This window comes from Homarus americanus, unplaced genomic scaffold (assembly GCF_018991925.1).
Source record: "Homarus americanus isolate GMGI-L3 unplaced genomic scaffold, GMGI_Hamer_2.0 scaffold24781, whole genome shotgun sequence".
NCBI lineage: Eukaryota > Metazoa > Arthropoda > Malacostraca > Decapoda > Nephropidae > Homarus > Homarus americanus.
In genome coordinates this window covers 325,446-344,632 of record NW_024723430.1, presented here as the reverse complement: position 1 = coordinate 344,632, position 19,187 = coordinate 325,446, and the positions used below count along the sequence as shown (strand labels likewise).

The 19,187-nt window shown below is 36.9% G+C and overlaps 1 protein-coding gene across 2 annotated transcripts in view; it reads right to left on the bottom strand.

The window, feature by feature from the left end:
- Positions 1-5,429: 5,429 nt before the first annotated feature.
- The window catches only part of LOC121863460 (probable 2-oxoglutarate dehydrogenase E1 component DHKTD1, mitochondrial), a 52,603-nt gene continuing 38,845 nt past the window's right edge, over positions 5,430-19,187 (bottom strand). For both annotated transcript variants that reach the window (XM_042362132.1, XM_042362131.1), the window contains exons 15-18: positions 15,811-15,931; positions 13,567-13,755; positions 9,997-10,082; positions 5,430-5,803 (exon numbers count right to left, since the gene is read on the bottom strand). In XM_042362132.1, coding sequence (XP_042218066.1) covers positions 5,699-5,803; positions 9,997-10,082; positions 13,567-13,755; positions 15,811-15,931 — 501 coding nt within the window. In that variant the 3' untranslated portion in view covers positions 5,430-5,698. The remainder of the gene's footprint in view (positions 5,804-9,996; positions 10,083-13,566; positions 13,756-15,810; positions 15,932-19,187) is intronic.

Here is a 19,187-nt window from a genome sequence, read left to right as displayed (position 1 = left end):
TTGACATTTTGGAACACTACTTACTTTCTATAATACAAGACTGACAACAATTTCTATACTCTCATTGGATTTTCTGATGTTCATAGATAAAAAAAGATATGACTTCAGTTTTCAATTACTGTCCTATTCCTTAAGTTCCCAAGAAACATACTGATTTACTGCTGGTAGATGAGTACTCAAAACACAACGTCTTAACACGATGTACTCGACACAAAGATATATGATGCCTTCAACATGCATGTACCTGTTACCCAATACACCTAGAATGCTTTCTCTCACAGTAGGTATAACTGATTTACTGTACAATAAATTCATTCACTCTCAATTTCAAATCTCCGAGCACCATTTAAGGTATTAAGAAATATCCAAGTCTCTGAGGTACATGAGAGAAAACGGAAGACTAAGATGTACTGAAGTGGTGAGAAAATGGACGTCTCAACTGGTGGACTGGACAGTTTCACACATTTTACAGGCGGTGGAGCATAAAAAGAATAATTAAGTGTTGGACAGACTAGCCACGCTATTGTGACTACGACATCCCATCCCAGTGTAAAGCCCCGTCCACACGATCGAGCACTCGCTTAATGCCCGTTATTCGGGCAAACCAACGGAGTGCCCGTGCCCGTGGTCGAGCGAAATCACCAGATAAGGCCGTCTGCCTGGTGGTTTGACCGTTTGCTGCCAGGTATGGATGGACGACCCTGCCAGACAAACGAAGTTTACCTTGGAACCCTGGCTGCCAGTTTTTCAGTCTCACCACAAGTCACCACTGGAAAATGTTTGTTCTTCCATCCGCCACAGACCAAGGAAACATTCATTGGTCTAGAGAAGAGACCATGGTGTTGATTGAAATCTATCGTCAGCACCCTTGTCTATGGAATGTCAAAGTGGACATGTACAGGGATAGGGACAAACGCGCAGCGGCACTGAGACAGATTACAGAGGACATGAATAGAAGCGGGACTACAGTTACCACAAGCGATGTGAAGAGAAAAATTGAATCACTTCGAACTCAGCATAGACGGGAACTAAGAAAGATGCAAAAATAAAAAAAGTTTGGAGCAGGAACTGAGGACATTTATATTCCCACATTATGGTGCTTTGATGCACTGCATTTCCTCAATGATGGTGACACAATTCAACAATCTGTGTCAAACATGGATACTCACACTACAGAAGATATGTCTGAGGTACATTCTGATCATGAGGTACGTATGCAAGCGTTCTCTCTCTCTCTTTGGGATGACTGTTATCACATATCCGTACACTCACTCCTCAATACAACTAGCCAGCCTGCTGGAGGGAGGAGGGGGGTAGGGAAGGAGAGAGGAGGTGCACCGGCCTCTCCCCCCAGCGAGGATTTTAACGAGGTGGGAATCATAACAGTAACAATTATTATTTATTTTTTTTTCGAGAATGAGTCATATGTGCATTGTTCATGTAAATACCTTTTGAGAGTATAAAGAAACATTTTTCTGAACAGATTTACGAAAATCACTAAATAAAGTATGAAATATAAATGAGTGCACATTCACAATTGTCCTGAACAAATCCCATCCAGAGAGCGTAAACTGTAAAGTATACATTTCAGAGTATAAATAAAAAAAATATCAACTTGAAACAAATATAATTGTCATACATAGTAAATACTGTACATGTCATCATGTCTACAGAATTTCAGATACATCATAAGTTTCGTATAAACCACAATGCCATACTGCTGCTTCGATTTAACTGTTCTGCGACACACCATGGTGATCGTACCGCAGCAGCTACTGCCGACCACCTACTAGCTACCAGTGGCAGAGTGTGACTGCTGCCAACCAGCACCTCCGTGTGTACGACGACACACAGGCTTTGCCCGGTAAACGGGCAAAGTCCGCCAGGCACTGTTCGATCGTGTGGACAGGGCTTAACTGTCTCTGGAGGTTTGTGGGAAAATCCAACTCAAGGTGAGGTGGGTTTTCCAGCGGGTCTCATTTTCTGTAGCACGAATACTTCCATTTCTTCTTTTTTGAGTTCTTCAATCTTGTTCTCGTCCATATATTGTATTTTGGCGTGATAAATAATTCCCCACACCACATTGTCTTTGAAGTTTATTTTCACCTTAATGGGGACGTCATTGATGACTTTAACGTTGCTCAGCCTGTCTCCAGTCACCGAAGGTAACCATAAGGCCACCGCTCAGCTGGCAGACGACCTTCGTAATCCCCTTTATACATATGCTTATATCTCTATAAATTAGATATGTTGGTGCTTAAAATAATTGTTTTTTACTAATAAAAATATCAAATGTGTAATATTTTTGTACATTTGTAAAAGTATTCAAAGATAACAAAAGGAGTTTACATTACATGGCACTTAATTATACACTGTGCATTGTAAAGCAAGAGTCTACATGATCTAATTTTGCTTTGTAATTCCAACTTTTCACAGTGCTATGAAAGAGGTCACACTAAATTTCTTGTCCTGATAACATATAAACTAAAGTACAGTACCACAAAAAGATAGATCTTATTAAAATGTAGTTCCTGTTCAAGTGGTCATTAATTCTACTTAAAAATATTTATGTTACCACAGGAAGAGCTAACCACAGAAGAAAAAATCAAGAATGATGAATGATTTTTTTATTACCATAAAATCCTAATCTGAAATCTGAGATTCTACAATACTGTCCTGATATCTTTATGTTAACCAGTATAATTTAAAAAAATCCCAAACTGAAGATAAAATCTGGTCATTTAAACAATACCCTGTACTATCACCACATAACCATGACCCAGATTTCTGTCTCGGTGAATGTTTGGACTCCTGATTGGGGCTGAAAATTTGGAATTTACAAACAATTTAACAATTATAGAAAACCTTAAATCCTATTTAAAAACATAATTGTACCCTATGTTACAATTACAAGATTAGAACCTGATACATTTTCACCATCAAATCTTGACTAGAAATAACAGCCCAATAACCAGGCTAAGTTTACAATGAGACCAAGAACTGGAAACACAGATATAATGATAACCAGAAAGAAAATCTCTACAGTACTGTTCTACAAAATATGGGAAAAAAAGGCATGTGTTAACTGCAATATAAATATATTTTTTTTCCTTTGAAGAGTTTGTTGTACTGTATATGAAAGTACTGTCACAGGCTTAATATTTTTTTTTAATTGGCAAAGCTCTAAGGCAAGGCTCAAGGTTCGTATAGAAACGGTGAAATCTTTTTAGCATATAAATGGCATAGAAGCAAGCCATCTTTTTATTTATTATATCCATCAACTAATGAAAGTTTCAATTTATCTCCTGACATAACCAAGTGATTTCTTACACGAACTGATAAACTCTGTTTATAATTTCAGTGTCAAATTACATATCCACCTCATCATTTTCATTTCAGGTTTGAGTGAGCTGAAATGAGAATGATGTGGTGGATGTATAATGTGACACTGAAAGATAGGAAACCCTGGTCACAACTAAGAGAACAACTGAGTAATGAGAGTACAGTATAAGCAAGGTTTTGCATAAAGGTAGGCTAAGATGGTTTAAGCATATGGTGAGAATGGAGAACAATTGGGTCAAGAAATGTGGAGAGCCAGGGGGAGGCCAAGAATGACATGGGAGAGGTAAGATGTGACCTCAGGATTTAAGAACCTGATTAGAGGGAGAGACTGCAAGAGATCGCACAACCTGGAGAACTACCAACAGGTAATCATGGCTAACTGACATAAGCATGGGAAATGCCTGTAAAACGATGCTGAAAAAAGCAGTGATAATCCTTGAAAAAATGAAACACTGAAGTGACTAACTAAAGAATAAGTGCTACACCAGACTAAGCTACGCCCATGACACAAAAAGACAACTACTGTACCAAGTATGGATAAGTGCCTTTGCTTTTCAGTGCACACTTATCTAAACTCCTGCTTAGTCTCTGACCACTCATCGATGTATTATCTAAATCCTTCAGTCAGGTAAAAGTGAACTCCTTTGTTGAAAATTCACTAACCTGTTCTAGACAAAATAAAACTAACTATAAAACCTTTACAAATCAATTATTTCCAAGCCAACTATATAAAATCTCCATGTAATTCAAAATAATGGGGGATACTGTACCTCCTGAGGTGGAAAAAAATGGTACTGTTCCATTACCTTTACCAGATTTAACTGCTTGGTCCATAGTTATCAAATATAATGGTTCAAACACTGGGCAATGATGGAAAAACAAGTGGAAAAAAGCATGCATGGTAGACCATAGATGTACACTCCACAGCTGATCAAAGTAAACTGACCGCATCTGACACGTGTGACACATATAGTATTTGTTTACATTGAGGGAGACGGTCACATACCAGGGCAACTTGCATTTCATATACTGTATACAGTGTAAACATCTCTCATAATCCAAAATTTTACCAAATATTAAAAAAAAATTTAATACAGTATATATTTTGTAACAGCAAAACATTACCAATTTTGAGTGATTTTGAATTAGATGGGTACATAATAAATTATGTAGGTTTTTACTATATTACACTAGAATAAATTAAATTTTTTATTGATAATAAAGACATTTTGACATACTGTATTGTACTGTACTTTTTACTCTAACCAGCCATGTGAAAAAGATAAGGTGCAAGGTGATTAATGAGTGAAGTGTGATGCAGTTTTGCTTCCAGAGGCAACATGTAACATTAATTACCCCCCAAAGCTGCCTACTGTATAACGTTATTTCTTCAGAGGCGGATCCAGGAATATCAAAAGGAGGGGTCCAAAAAGTTGTGGGTGGGGGAACATGGTGAACACAGCGAGTATTCTAAAGTCAATAGTAATTACTGCATTAAAGAAAAGTATTAGAATTTTCTTTTGAAAAAAGAAAGGAGGGGGGGGGGTTCAGACCCCAGGACCCTCCCCCTGGATCTGCCCCTGTTCTTGGGAGTCGTGGTTAGGTACTGGTGGTATACAAGCCTTACTAAGAATTTAAATGACTGGTTGTAGAGGTCAAATCTTCCTGTCATAGCCTTCCATCACTGTGTTCTTGTACAGCTTTACATCATTCTTTTAGCAGTCAAGGTTAATAAGGAAAAGGATATCACTAACATCACAGAGTGACTTATTTCATGAAGCATACAATGGCCTGGCCTCATAACAAAGTGTAAGTTTTTCTATAGTTATATATCTTGATAAAATCACACGGGAAAAGGGAAACAACGGAGCACCTTAGCTTTCGTCTTTATTCAAGACATCTTCAGAGGCAACTGGATTACATGGACAGAGAGCGGCTTAAATATACAGGGTGACCTCAAAAACATGAGGTTAGGTCATAATGATGTCATCCACTAATCCACACACCAACACACACGTAGAGGAGCTTAAGAGAAGGGGGTGACGAAAGCCAAGGTGCTCCGTTGTTTCCCTTTTCCCGTGTGATTTTATCAAGATTTATCTTATCCACGTTTTCATTGTGGATCTACATGAAATAGTTATATATATATATATTTTTAATTCTCTCTATCTCTCTTTTAATTTACCCTTACATTTGGTAAAACTACTACAGTACAATACTACATGATGCATAAAATTCATCAATACTAATTCCTTCACCTGGAATTTCATAAAACAATTTAAGATTTTTACAACCTCTACATTTTGTACAATTTCAGAGGCAGATTTACATTTTTTTTTAACTATATACAGTTTGGTCAATGGTTAAAAGTTTTGTCCATAATTGCCTGAATTTCTTGCTTGTGTAGCTGTCCGACACCAACAGCTGCTACGCCCGATACATCCCGCCCAGCATACAGCAGCTGTGAAAAAGAAGAATTACATATTATGAACTATAAAAAGTTATTTCAAATATTCCCCAATCCTGAATGACCCAACCTAACCAAACACCTTTACTACAGTACCCAATCTCAATGGGCCCCAGTCCTAATGATTAAGTTAGGCTGGGGCCTATTAGGATGAAGGCTGACTTAATCTATAAAATGGTTTTAGAAAAACAACCAAAAATTAATTCTGCAGCATCACATACTATTGTTTTGTAAATGAGATAACTGTTGAACAGGAAACATGTCCTCTTAGATATCAGATACACTGACTCAAGCATTGTAATCGAGTTCATGAGAAAAACTGGTAACAATAGGCAATAACTCTTAAGCTGAGCTTTACAAATCTGTCATTTTCTCTGTTGTGCTGAAAATTTATCTTATATAATTGTTAATATACTATACATGCAAGACAAAAGGAACACAATGTAAGATGAGTACAGTATGTGTCCAGTATGTTCATTTCAGTAGGGTTAGTAAGCTTACGATACTGCTTCCTCCAACAAGTTTACTGCACTTTGTAATAATGTTCCATGACACAAATATTATACAGAATTAATAAGACTCAGTATGCATCTCTTATGTATCACTTATGGACACTTAGAAAGATAAACTTACACAAACATATTCCAGTACTGATGCACTTTTCTTCACTGTAAGCAGATAAATTTTCATACACTGTTCATTATTTCCACTAACAACATTGAGTATTTTTAAGGGTATGAAACTCCCTCAAACATTTTAACACAGTGAGACATTACATTTTAAAAATTTCAGCCATTTTGATGGTTCATGTTACATGGGGCTCTTATACTTGGTACCTCCACTGTGAGAGGTTGACAGCCATGTAACTTCCATGATGTAAACCAAAGTTTTGGCTGAGAGGGAAGAAGAAACCCATCTCAGGGCTACCCAAATGATTACAGAGCATCACCCACAGTGCTGTCACACTACAGTAAAAGCTTTAAATTGTGGTGGGAAAACATAAAACATCAACTAACATGGATAACAGTTTACAGGTTAATGTCACAAAACATAATCTTAATGTTCATCTAAACCTTCCCTCCAAAATAAAAAAATAACCCTTTTTTCCTACAACTAAGCAAATATTGTCTGAGGAAATCTTAAAATATTAAGTCTATGTGTGAGTACACAGAGAAACACTTTGTACTGATTACCAAATGTCTTTTTCAAGTGGTTATGGCATTATATGAGGGCTCAAAACCCTTAGTGAGAGTAAATGGGGAGGAAATTGAGCCCCTTTCTATTTATCATGGTGTTGGAAACAATATCATAGACTTTAGGACTGGCCTGCCCTGGGAATTGTTGTATGTTGATGACTTAGTGCTGAAAGCAGATAGTACTGAAGAGACAGTGGAGTAATTTAAGAAATAGAAGGATGGAATAGAGGCACAGGGCCCAAGAGTGAATGTGGCAAAATCAAAAGAGTTGATTAGTGGTGTGGGCGCAGGACCCATGGTGGAAAGTAGATAATGGCCATGTGATGTCTACAAGAAAGGTGTTGGCAGCAACTCAGAAATGTGGGTACATAAAAGTTACTTGCACAGTGGAGTAGATGGAAGGCTGTGGAATGTTACTGACTTTTAAGTGTCCTGTATGTGCAGGTAACTGTGTCCCCACAGCAAGGCTGAAGAAACTGATCATTGGGGATATATCCTTGGACTGCATCAATGAGTTCTGTTATCTGAGTAACATGATCAGTGCTGGTGGTCAGTTGAAAGTCAGAAATGGCTGAAGGAAGTTTAGGGAGCTGCTGACTTTATTGATGACAAGAGGACCTTCACTCCAAGTGAAAGAATGTATGCAGCTGATGTGAGAAGTGTGATTCTGTATGGCAGTGAAATATGGGCAGTTAAAGAGTATGACATAAATAGATCTGAAAAAGCAGAAATGAGAATGGTGAGTTTGTCTGTGCAATGTGAAGCTGAAAGACAGGAGCCCCTGTTTGGAACTAAGAGGGCAGCTGGGTATTGAGAGCATTGGCAAATTCCTGTGTAAAGGCAAGTTGAGTTGGTTTTGGCAAGTGGAGAGAATGAATGAGACCATTTGTGTCAAGGTGCACATGAGCTTAAATGTGGAGGGGAGGAGAGCCTGGGGTAGGCCAAGAATAACATGGTGAAAGGTTATAAGAAATGGCATTAGAATTAGGAACCTGACGAGAGAGACTGCATGGAGAACTGCCATCAGGTAACATTGTTTAACCCACACAAGCATGGAAAAGGGCTATGAAATGATGTTGATGATTGATGATAATGAAAAATTATCATGGCCATGGATACACACCACAACACTTATATACGACAATATAACGTTGATATAACACGAGATACATTCCAAGAGAGGTCGCTTTAAACCAAATTTGCACTAAATCGAAGTGTTGTTTCAATGGAATAATTTAGTTTGGTACTTGAGAGAAACACATTGTTATTTGTAGTGTTATGTTAAAACAAACATTCATAAATCAACACAGCTAAAATTATGGGATGTTAAATGGTCTGTTTACTAGCGATCAGCTGATGGGAAGATGGGGGAGAGGTGAGGTGATATGTTTGACAGTTGATGCCAAGGTCTAGTGCTTATTTATTTATAATAATAATAAATAAACGGTTTATTAATAGAGTTGCAGCTGGTGGCTGAAAATATACAGACTTACATTTGATTTAGACATAATGATATAATATGCATTGAATACATTTACAGGGCTGTATAGTACATAAATCAGGAGTTGCTTATTATTTTGATAATAGATGGGATGGTGCTGTTCTTATATCTATCGGTGCAGGCTCTTATGGGCTGAATTTTGTTGTAGTGGCGGACTGCGCAAGTGACTAAGGTTTTCTCTTATAAAATGTCCCTAAACTGACCTGGGAGAATATAATTAACATTGCTGGAATTCTTATAAGATAGTAATTAGATTGAATATAAACAGGCTGTAGTTTACATTTGACATACAAATTTTAGTTCTAATTAATTATTACAAAAGGGTAAAAATTTTATCTCTTATGCAAAATATATGATGTTTATATTAAAATTATTCACTGTCTTGCAAGGATTCCAGCAATGCAAATTATATTCTCCTAACTTTAGACTGTGATATTATATAAGATAAAAACTGTACCCGGTAAGCCTATATCCACCCAACCCTGGCTGGGAAGATTGGGGGGCGGTGACAGTGACACATTTGACAGTTGGGACCGAAGGTCTAGTGAAGTATTTATTTGTTTATTTATGTCCTTAAGATTGAGTTTTTTTTTATATAAAATGTCACAGAAGTGACCGGGGAGAATATAATTTACATTGCTGGAATTCTTGTAAGATAGTGATTAATTTGAATACAAACATGCTATAGTTTGCATTAGACATACAAATTTTAGTTCTAATTACAAATAGCTAAAATTTTATCACATACAAAATATATGATGTTTATATTCAAATTATTTGCTGTCTTTCAAGGATTCTAGCAATGCAAATTATATTCTCCTAACTTTAGTCGGTGATATTATATAAGATAAAAACTTAAAGCCTACTGCATAACCACCAAACCCTGGTTGGGAGGGGGGAGGGAGGGAGGGAGGAAAGGGAGATGACAGTGACATGTTTGGCAGTTGGAGATGAAGGTCTACTGGTAGTGAAGTATTTGTTTGTTAATTTATGTTCATAAGATTGAGTTTTTGTTTTTTGTTTATAAAATGTCATAGAAGTGACCAGGGAGAATATAATTTACATTGCTGGAATTCTTATAAGATAGTGATTAATTTGAATATAATCATGCTACAGTTTGCACTAGACAAAATTTTAGTAATCATTTAGTACATTATTTTGAGTACATGTACAGTATAGCTTTGCCCTTAGGACAGTGTAACGTGCCCAGAGAAAAATTAGGGGCGAATTTTAAATATGATGCACCAGATTGACTAATGCAAAATAGGAAAGATTCGCTTTAAATTAAAACATTGTCCTTAATTGTGGGTGTCGCTTTAAATCAATAATCTTAAATTGAATCTCTTTAAATCGACGTTCTACTGTACCATGTTTAATACACAAAACCCAAGTGTAATAGTTAGGTGAAGCACAACCAACATGATAAATAATTTTTCACTGCTACATAAATTCATAAATTACTTAACAAATATAAATATAACCAAACATACCTTCGTTGAACACAAGTTTTCAAATCGTGGATGAACAAAGGTCCAAGCTCCCATGTTACGATGCTCCTCTTGAGACCAAACTAATGCTGAAGACAGAGTTTAAGAGATTAACAAATGACAAAATATAATATTATTTAATTTTTAAATAATTCAACTTAGAATAATACAGTACACTCATAGGCAAGACACAACCTGGAAATTAGGAGATATAACAGGGCAAACTTTGATCACAGATTTCACTGGAGCACAAAGGTTGAGGTGAGGTGAATACATAATAAGAATGGAAGAATTTAGATTTGCAATAATTGATTTCTATAATGCAGTGCAGGACACAGGCCCTGAGGATGATCATGCAAAGGATGGTGGAAAAATGTGATACAAATATGTCTCAGAGGTAGAGCCTATCCCACAATTGGGTTACCTCATATCTGTCCAACAGGAAGCAGTATATCTGCTATAAAAATCACCAATCTGACCCCTCGCCAATCTTGTTTGGCATCCCCCAAGGCTCCATTCTCGGTCCAGTACTGTTTTTGTTGTACATAAACGATATAGTCCACGCCAGCTTACTCATAAAATACAACTTATTTGCAGACGATAGTAATCTCTATGCCAGCAACTCAGACCTCCATTCCATGATGAAAACTATGAACACTGAATTGACTAAAGTCAGGAACAGGGTAAAACGTAATAAAATGACCTTAAACCTTGAGAAAACCCACTACATGATCTTTCACAGAAGGAAAAACTTGACCCCAGACTTGGATCCCCTGTACCTTGGTAATACAGTCCTCAAACGCGAACAAAATACTAAATTCCTCGAAGTTATTGTTGATGAGAAACTTAACTGCAGAAACCACATACAAGCCATCCACAGTAAAGTCAATAAACAGTGCGGTATCATGTATCACACTCGATAGTCACTCACTCTCACAGCAATGAAAGAAATCTATCATGATCTTGCTTACCATCACCTGATTCACTGGTCTCTGGCTCTTCAAAAACACAATCCCTAGTTACTGCACAAAAGAGAGTTGTACGGACAATGACCTACTTAAAAAAAACAGACAACACAAACGAAAAATTTGCTAAATTAAAAATGTTAAAATTAGAAGATATTAACACCTACTGCTGTGCCCTCTTTGTTTACAAATCTATCAATCACTTGCTTGACAATAATTATTTCCAGTTCCGGAGTAATCAGAGATACAACTTAAGGCACCCAGAGCTACTAAGACCCCCCCACCCATGCGCTCCACTCAGTCCCAGACCTCCATAAAATATCATGGTATGAAGGTGTGGAACAACTTACCCCCACCCATCCAAGCAAAGACTACACTCCTTCCTTTAAATCATCTCTTAAAACATATCTATTGTCTAAGTATTGATATTGTAGTGGAGCCCTCCCCTACAAACGCCATGTGTCGCTGACTGGCCGACCCCCCGCGAATCTACCGGCGTATCCCTCGTGGTCAAGGTCAGGTAACCAGCGACGCTGAACAAAGCGGGGGCCTTCCATCAAGCCACGCCTACCGCGGTTATATAAGACCTCACCTGGCCTTCATCGCTCTCTTTCTACATACCGCCACCAGCAAGCAACATCTCTCAACGGCTCCATACACACGCTCCCTCAGCAAGCTCCTCGCCCTACAGGAACTCTGAGCAAGCTTCGCCCGACTTAGTATCTCTTTAACACTGTGCTATGCAACAATATATATACGAGAAACACTGTGATTTTCTATTTCTACCTCAATCCTGAGTGTTGAATATATTTCATGTACGTAAGTTGTGAGGCCAAATAAGAGACCCTGACAACCTGCCACGACAGTATGCTACAATATTTCTTGTAATACCTACTATATATACCTGCTCTTATTGTACCATCAAAACCGTTTTATCGGAAATTATCATGTAAATAGATAAGAAATTACCATTGCAATAAATATATTTGCCAACTAGACATAATCCTGACAGCTCTGTCCTCTTGTTCAACCTTAATACTGTACAACCCATGTTGTACTGCTTCCCCATTATATTTATGGTTTTCAATTCCACTGTAACATATGTATAATACTTATACTTGTAATATAAATGTAAAAAATAAATACAAAAAATGAAAAAATAAAAATAAATAAATAAAATAAATAAATATTGAAGTGATAACCGTGGTAACATTATGAGATGTTGTTATTACCACCATGCTATGTGTACTATTCCAGATGACACTAAATGTTACATAATACTTCCCTGAGATAAATGTACAGTATATATCAGGTGACTACAGGAGAGCTCAGGTTCTCAACTGGCTCAGCCATGTTAATATTGTTATTATTATCCACTCTGTATCTGTGTTTTCCTGGCTAAATAAACGGTTTCAATTTAATTCAATGGATAAACCTCAAAGAAGGATTGTTGTTGCTGGCAAGACATATGTTTGGAAAGGTCTAGTTTGAGCAACTGTAGACTGACATTTGGTCTGATAACCACACAAGAGAATGTAGGATTATTACATCTGATTATTGCCACACTGTTGAGATGAGAGGCAATTCCTAAACACCATTACCCAAGTCATCCCTTTTCAGTCTTTTACTACAAGGCCATGTGCCAAGTGCCAGCACTCACAACTGAAGGAAGTATTTAGTGATACGTTAGTCTACAAACGTTTGATATGATGTTCTACATGTGGAACTCATCAATTGAAACTGTCACTGTGGTTTATTTTACTATATAACCACACTCTTTGACACAACTTCAATCTTAAATCCTACCTAATTTTGGCATGTAGAATTCTCACAATTTTATGGAAGTTTGTCAATCAATTAAAATTATATTGACACAAAATATGTGAGTGTCAGGTGTATAATTCTGGGATTATTGCACTTTATACCTTGGTGCCTATTTTGAGGAACTCACCTGATATATAAGTCTACCACATACTCATGAAGAGATCCCACCACATACACTAGGGTGCTTCCTAAAGTATTCCCTAAGAGAAGTGGCTTCTCTTACGGAATACTTTAGGGGTGACAGAGATACATTAGTATGCCTATAAATGCACAAAATGGAGTCTATAGCGGGTACTGAGGCAGAACCTGCAACACATCATGTGGTATGTCCCAGCTCTGTAGTCTTAGTTAAAACAAAATTGTTGACTGGCTGGCCACAGGTGAAGCTCTCCAGTAACCCAGCTAAGGTGACCTGGTGTTGGCTTTAAGGATCCAGGAACACCCACAAACTTCCGTACAAATATAAGAAAATAACAACAAAAAGATGTTACATCATTTGAACCTTGATGTTACATACCCAGTATGTTATCACTTCAAAGATGTTATAACAACTTTTGACAATCTGGCAATTAATGGCAAGATATTTACACATGCCTTATTTTTTTCAAAACAAAAACACAATCCAGTTTTACTGCATGTTCTGCAATCATTTTAAGTGCCTTTCTTGAGGTAAACAGAGTAGAAGAAAAATAACAAGATAAATACAATACATAACTGAAGATAAAGGTCACATCAGAATCTTAAGGTCATATTGTTTGGGTATACTGTGCTGTACTGTACTCACTCTTGGCTTTCTTGTACTTGATTAATTCATCATTAATCTCTTTCGTTGGGAATGGACAAAGACTCTCAAGTCGGATAATTGCAGTGTCTGAGATACCTCGAGCTTCTCTTTCACTCACAAGAGCATAGTAGTGTTTCCCACTCACAAAAATCACTTTCCTCACACTGTCTGGACTCACACTTTTGTCCCCTGCAAAATAAAGCATAAACAGTAAAACTGGGATGATAAACTAATGGCCTTTGTATATTTAATATATCACAAATATGAAGTATTGTACTGTAGTAATTCCTCAACAATCTTCTTTAAAAACTTAATAGATTTGTTTACATTCTACTGAAGAAAACCCAACAGCTTAAAGAACACCTATTATAAAACATTCTATAAACAAACTTAAGAACAGTACAGTAGAACATCGATATAACAGAGAGGTCGCTTTAAACCAAATTGGCACTAAATCGAAGTGTTATTTCAATGGAATAATTTAGTTTGGTATTTGAGAGAAACACAAAATACTAAAAAGACTGACAGTCTACCCAGATGCACCTCAGCCCATCTCCTAGAATAAACAAAACATTGTTTTTTGTAGTGTTATGTTAAAACAAACACTCATAAATCAACACAGCTAAAATTAAGGGATGCAAAATGGTTTGTTTACTGGCTGGGAAGATGAGGGGGAGGGAGGGAGATGAGGTGATATGTTTGACAGTTGATGCCAAGGTCTAGTGCTTATTTATTTATTTGTCCTTAAGAGTGACTTTAAGTTTTTCTCTTATAAAATGTCACTGAACTGACATGGGAGAATATAATAAACATTGCTGGAATTCTTATAAGATAGTGATTAATTTGAATATAAACATGCTATAGCTCACATTAGACATACAAATTTTAGTTCTAATTTAAGAATTTTATTACAAAGAGCAAAATTTTTTATCTCTTATGCAAAATATATGACGTTTATATTCAAATTATTCGCTGTCTTGCAAGGATTCCAGCAATACAAATTATATTCTCCTAACTTTAGTCTGTGATATTATATAAGATAAAAACTTTAAGCCTAAAACACCAAACCCTGGCTGGGAAGATGGGAGGGAGGGAGGGAGGGGGAAGTGACAGTGACATGTTTGACAGTTGTGGCCGAAGGTCTAGTAAAGTTTTTATTTGTTTATTTATGTCCTTTAGCTTGAGTTTATGTTTTTTGCTTATAAAATGTCACATAAGTGACCAGGGAGAATTTAATTTACATTGCTGGAATTCTTATAAGATAGTGATTAATTTGAATATAATCATGCTATAGTTTGCACAAGACAAAAATTTTAGTAATCATTTAGTACATTATTTTGAGTACATGTACAGTACAGCTTTGCCCTTAGGACAGTGTAGCGTGCCCAGAGAAACATTAGGCGCAAAATTTTAAATATGATGCGCCAGATTGACTCGCGCAAAATAGGAAAGATTCGCTTTAAATTAAAACATTGTCCTTAATTGTGGGTGTCACTTTAAATCAATAATCTTAAATTGAATCGCTTTAAATCGATGTTCTACTGTACAGTATAGTGAATCATAAGCTCTCCTCTCCACTTCCATGCTTTCACCAAGTTTTCCATTCAGTCATTTTTTCACTATGCATTCCATTTAATGCTAAATATTTTATTGGGTCTTGCATTTCTCTTTCAGTCTTAACTAAAGCTCTTCTTGGTCACTAAATTTCCTTAAGAACTTGTCAACAAAATTACATAACTGTACATCATAAAATAAACCCTAACCACTTACTTCTCTCTATCTATTATCTTTATTCCTCTTCCAATTGTGTGTGGAGTTGATGAAGGAGTAGATACAGTACAGGTATTTCAAAGGAAGATATAAAAGGCAACTGGGTGAAACAAGTGCGAAAAGTGACGAGAGAGATGAGAGGCCAAAGACAAGTAAAAATCACCATAAAACTTTTTAAATCCACACACACAAACTTCCATTGTTTCATATCAATTTAGTGAGCATACCAAGCTATTAGGCACAGTCGTGGACAAAAGTTAGCTCCCCATGGTGAATCTGACTCACAGGAATGAGTCTCCTAACTTACAAACCCTTACTGTCATCTGGTGTGGTTGTGCTTTTTTATCTCATTTAGGGTCAATGCTGCCTCATTTTGGGAGGGAATGATCTTTTGACCCCAACTGTACAAAAAGGATTTCACTTTATAAAATTTCTGCTTTATTAAAAAATATATACTGGTAACCTGCAACTCACCAAGAACAGGGAGGAAGTGTGTTCCAGGAGCCATATCTTCTAGACTGGAAGTTGCAGCTGGCAGACGAAGAATCATCTTGGGACCAGCAATGATAAGGGGTTTGCGGTAGTTCCTCATAACCTGTTCAAAAACAAATATTTCTTAACACTATTCATGACAACAACCTGTTTCTTGGATAATTACTGCTCATTGAAGCTGGAAAACCATCATAAAATCTTAGAAAATATAGCCTCAGGCTGTTCTCTTGTTTGTTTGTGATAAGAGCAAATACATGAGGAACCTTTAAAATCCAAATTAAGGAAAACAAATACTGTACAGTAATCTCCCCATTAGCCAGAATCCCCAATCCCCTGAATTCTCCAGTAGCTGGAATTGAAATCGTGCCGGAAAAATTCCGGCAAAACTCTCTCCATTCCAGGTGTGCAAACAAGTTTCTGAGGATGAAAATCAGGCATATTTTCCAGAAAAAAATTCAGAGAAGGTTCCAATAAAATCTCTCCAAACCTCTCAGTTCTGGGCCTGGGAATAAATTTTCTGGGAGTTCCAAGAGATTACATCATGCTCCAAAGCATCCCCATGTGCCGGGTGTGAGAGTGTCCTAGCTGCTTGGATCACTTAGTTCATATTCTACTACCAATGTAAAAGGTTGTTCCCTCATTAGCTGCTGTTTTTGCATACAATTTGTGTTGTAATGTACTTCACATTACTGTACCAGCACAGTCAGCCAAGAATACAATGTTAAAGTAGCTTTAAGAACGTAAGTGATTACAGTTTATGTAAATTAATACAGCTCTGTGCAAGTGGTAAATTCCAGTCTTCGCTGTGACACACAGCTTCACTCACAAGGCACCTCGCACGCCCATGTCATATAGATTTTTAGTTTTTTAAATATATTTATTTAATCAAACTTTTAGATAAACTATTCAGGTTTATTTTAGTAAAAAAATGGTGTTTCTAACTTATTTCAAACTGCTTTTACTGACTCTGGTATCAACATTTCTTATGTTCCTCATCAAAGAATTGAGTCCCAATCATTATACAGCAAGTCCTCAATATATGCGAGTTCAGCATATGCGAATTCACTCATATGTGAAGACCCTTTTCCTCCCAGGAATTCAATTAATACAAGAAAGATTCAGCCTTATGCGAGATGACACACTCCCTGATATGGATTCCAACCCTGATGACAACTGCAGATATCACTCCAACACCATCACCCACTATGTAAAACCTCTACAATACCACCACCTCCATCATCTCGCCTACCCAAGTTGATGTATCTGCTTTTATTGTTAAGTACACTGTACTGTACACTTGCTTTATCTATTTTAAAAATAATATTGTGTTGATTTGTTTTATGGTTTATTTGTCTTGAAAATGGGTCTGGAACATTTTAATTTGAGGTTATGGAACACATCCTATTTTTTCCCAATTAACTAAATATTTGATTTATGCAATTTCGATTTATGTGAGGGTTTTCAGGATGGCATCCCCCGCAAATATCAAGGACTTACTGTACAGTATTGTCAAAATATTTTGTTTAAAGATCTTTTATCAGAAACGACTTGTAAAGAATTTATTCAGGATCATTATGGTATGAAATTCATCTCTCTAACACGAACAGAACAGACGCTATGAATAAAAGTATATACCTTTTTCGCTAGCCATAAATATTTTCGCTCATGCCAGCAGCCTAAATGGAATGGGAGAGTGTTTGTCCGTGGGAGATGAGATAATGAGATGTGTAGTTTAGACTCAGAAAACATTCCCCACACCCAGAAACATTCCGGGGATGTGGGCTCGTGTCTGTCTTTGTAAGATGCAGCTTAAACTTTGTCCAATGCCCGGAAAAATTCTAAGGATGGGATTTTTCCATGTTTGAGAGAGTCATCTCATTACCCGGAAATCTCTCCTCCCCAGAAGAGCTCTGCACCAATTATTTTGGCTAATGGGGATATCACTGATTTATTATTCTCACACAGTGTTAGTGTAGAAATAAGGTTGGCTCTTACCAAAAAATAATACTATTTTTCCTCATACTATTCCAACTCAAAAACAATAAACATTCGTTACTATGCAATTTGACATGCTGAGATTCACACTTCTGCAATTAATAAATACAGGACTATTTTTTTTTTACAAAATTATCTACTCTATATCCACTTAGCTTTCTGTGCTAAAATTCATATAATTAATCCTTTTACATTAATAACAGTTGGACAAATCACACCCTCTCACTGACCAATGTTGCAAGTACTGGCTTGTTGGCTGACAACACCCGCGAGATTGTCAAAATTTGAATTTGGTCTTTGATTAATGTAGTTACAGGAACAATAACATTGAGTTATTTATGAGTATTTGATGGGTGTGTGTGATGTGTGAAGGTGTGGCCATGCCCAAGAAGAACCAGCAGGAAGGGGTCTGGCAACTGTCAGACTCTTAATGACTCAACCTGTGTCATGAGATAGTGAGAGGATTAATTACAACATCATCTACACTAACCCTGTACAGTACACTACAGCTGCTACTGTGTTATAATAAAACCCATTGTAGGTCTATATATGAGGAGGGGGGCATGAGGGGTGAATGACTGGTCACTAACTGTCGAGAAAATTTCTAATGTGAGATAAATTACCAGCAAGTCCCTTGAATCATGTTTGAACAAAATAACTTTTTATAATAAAAATAGTCCAACACAGTACAGATGTAATGGTACACTCCATATACAAAAAGACCTATAAAGCCATACAGTATAAATTATTCATGATATCTAAAGGTGTGATTCTCTGCCAAGGTTACTGATATGTTGAGGAGTGGTGCAGTGGAAGTGTCTGGCATGTCCATGCACTGGTTAGCTGCTTGGTGTTTAATGTCTTTCATTATTTACAAGAGTTACATGCCAAAGGTGAGAGAGGGTCTAATATGGAAGACTGCCCCATTAAGGACAGTGGGGACACAGAACACGGTATGTAATGAAGCAGCATGGCCAACTGCTTTGACTTTTCCAACTGTAAAATTAGTATCCATTTACAGCTGGGATGACTAGGAGTGCTCTACAATAAAGCCAGTGACCCTTAGGACAGTAGGTGTGTGTGCTGTATCTAAATCAATAAGGTCCTTGTGTGGAGGTTTTCAAAAACATTGGATTTTGTTCTTGTGGACATTCATTATAAATTCTGTAGAGAAGACCATGCATGGGCCACAGATTCGAGAATTACAGGTTGAATATCTGCATACTGGGAGGCATTTACTGTACTGTATAAGCTACCTTTTCTAAAGGCTGCTGCTTCCCATCCTAGACACCCCTTAGTTCAACTTTATAGGAGCAGAAGTGAAGGTGGTCAAATACAGTACAGGTCACAATGACTTTTGCACC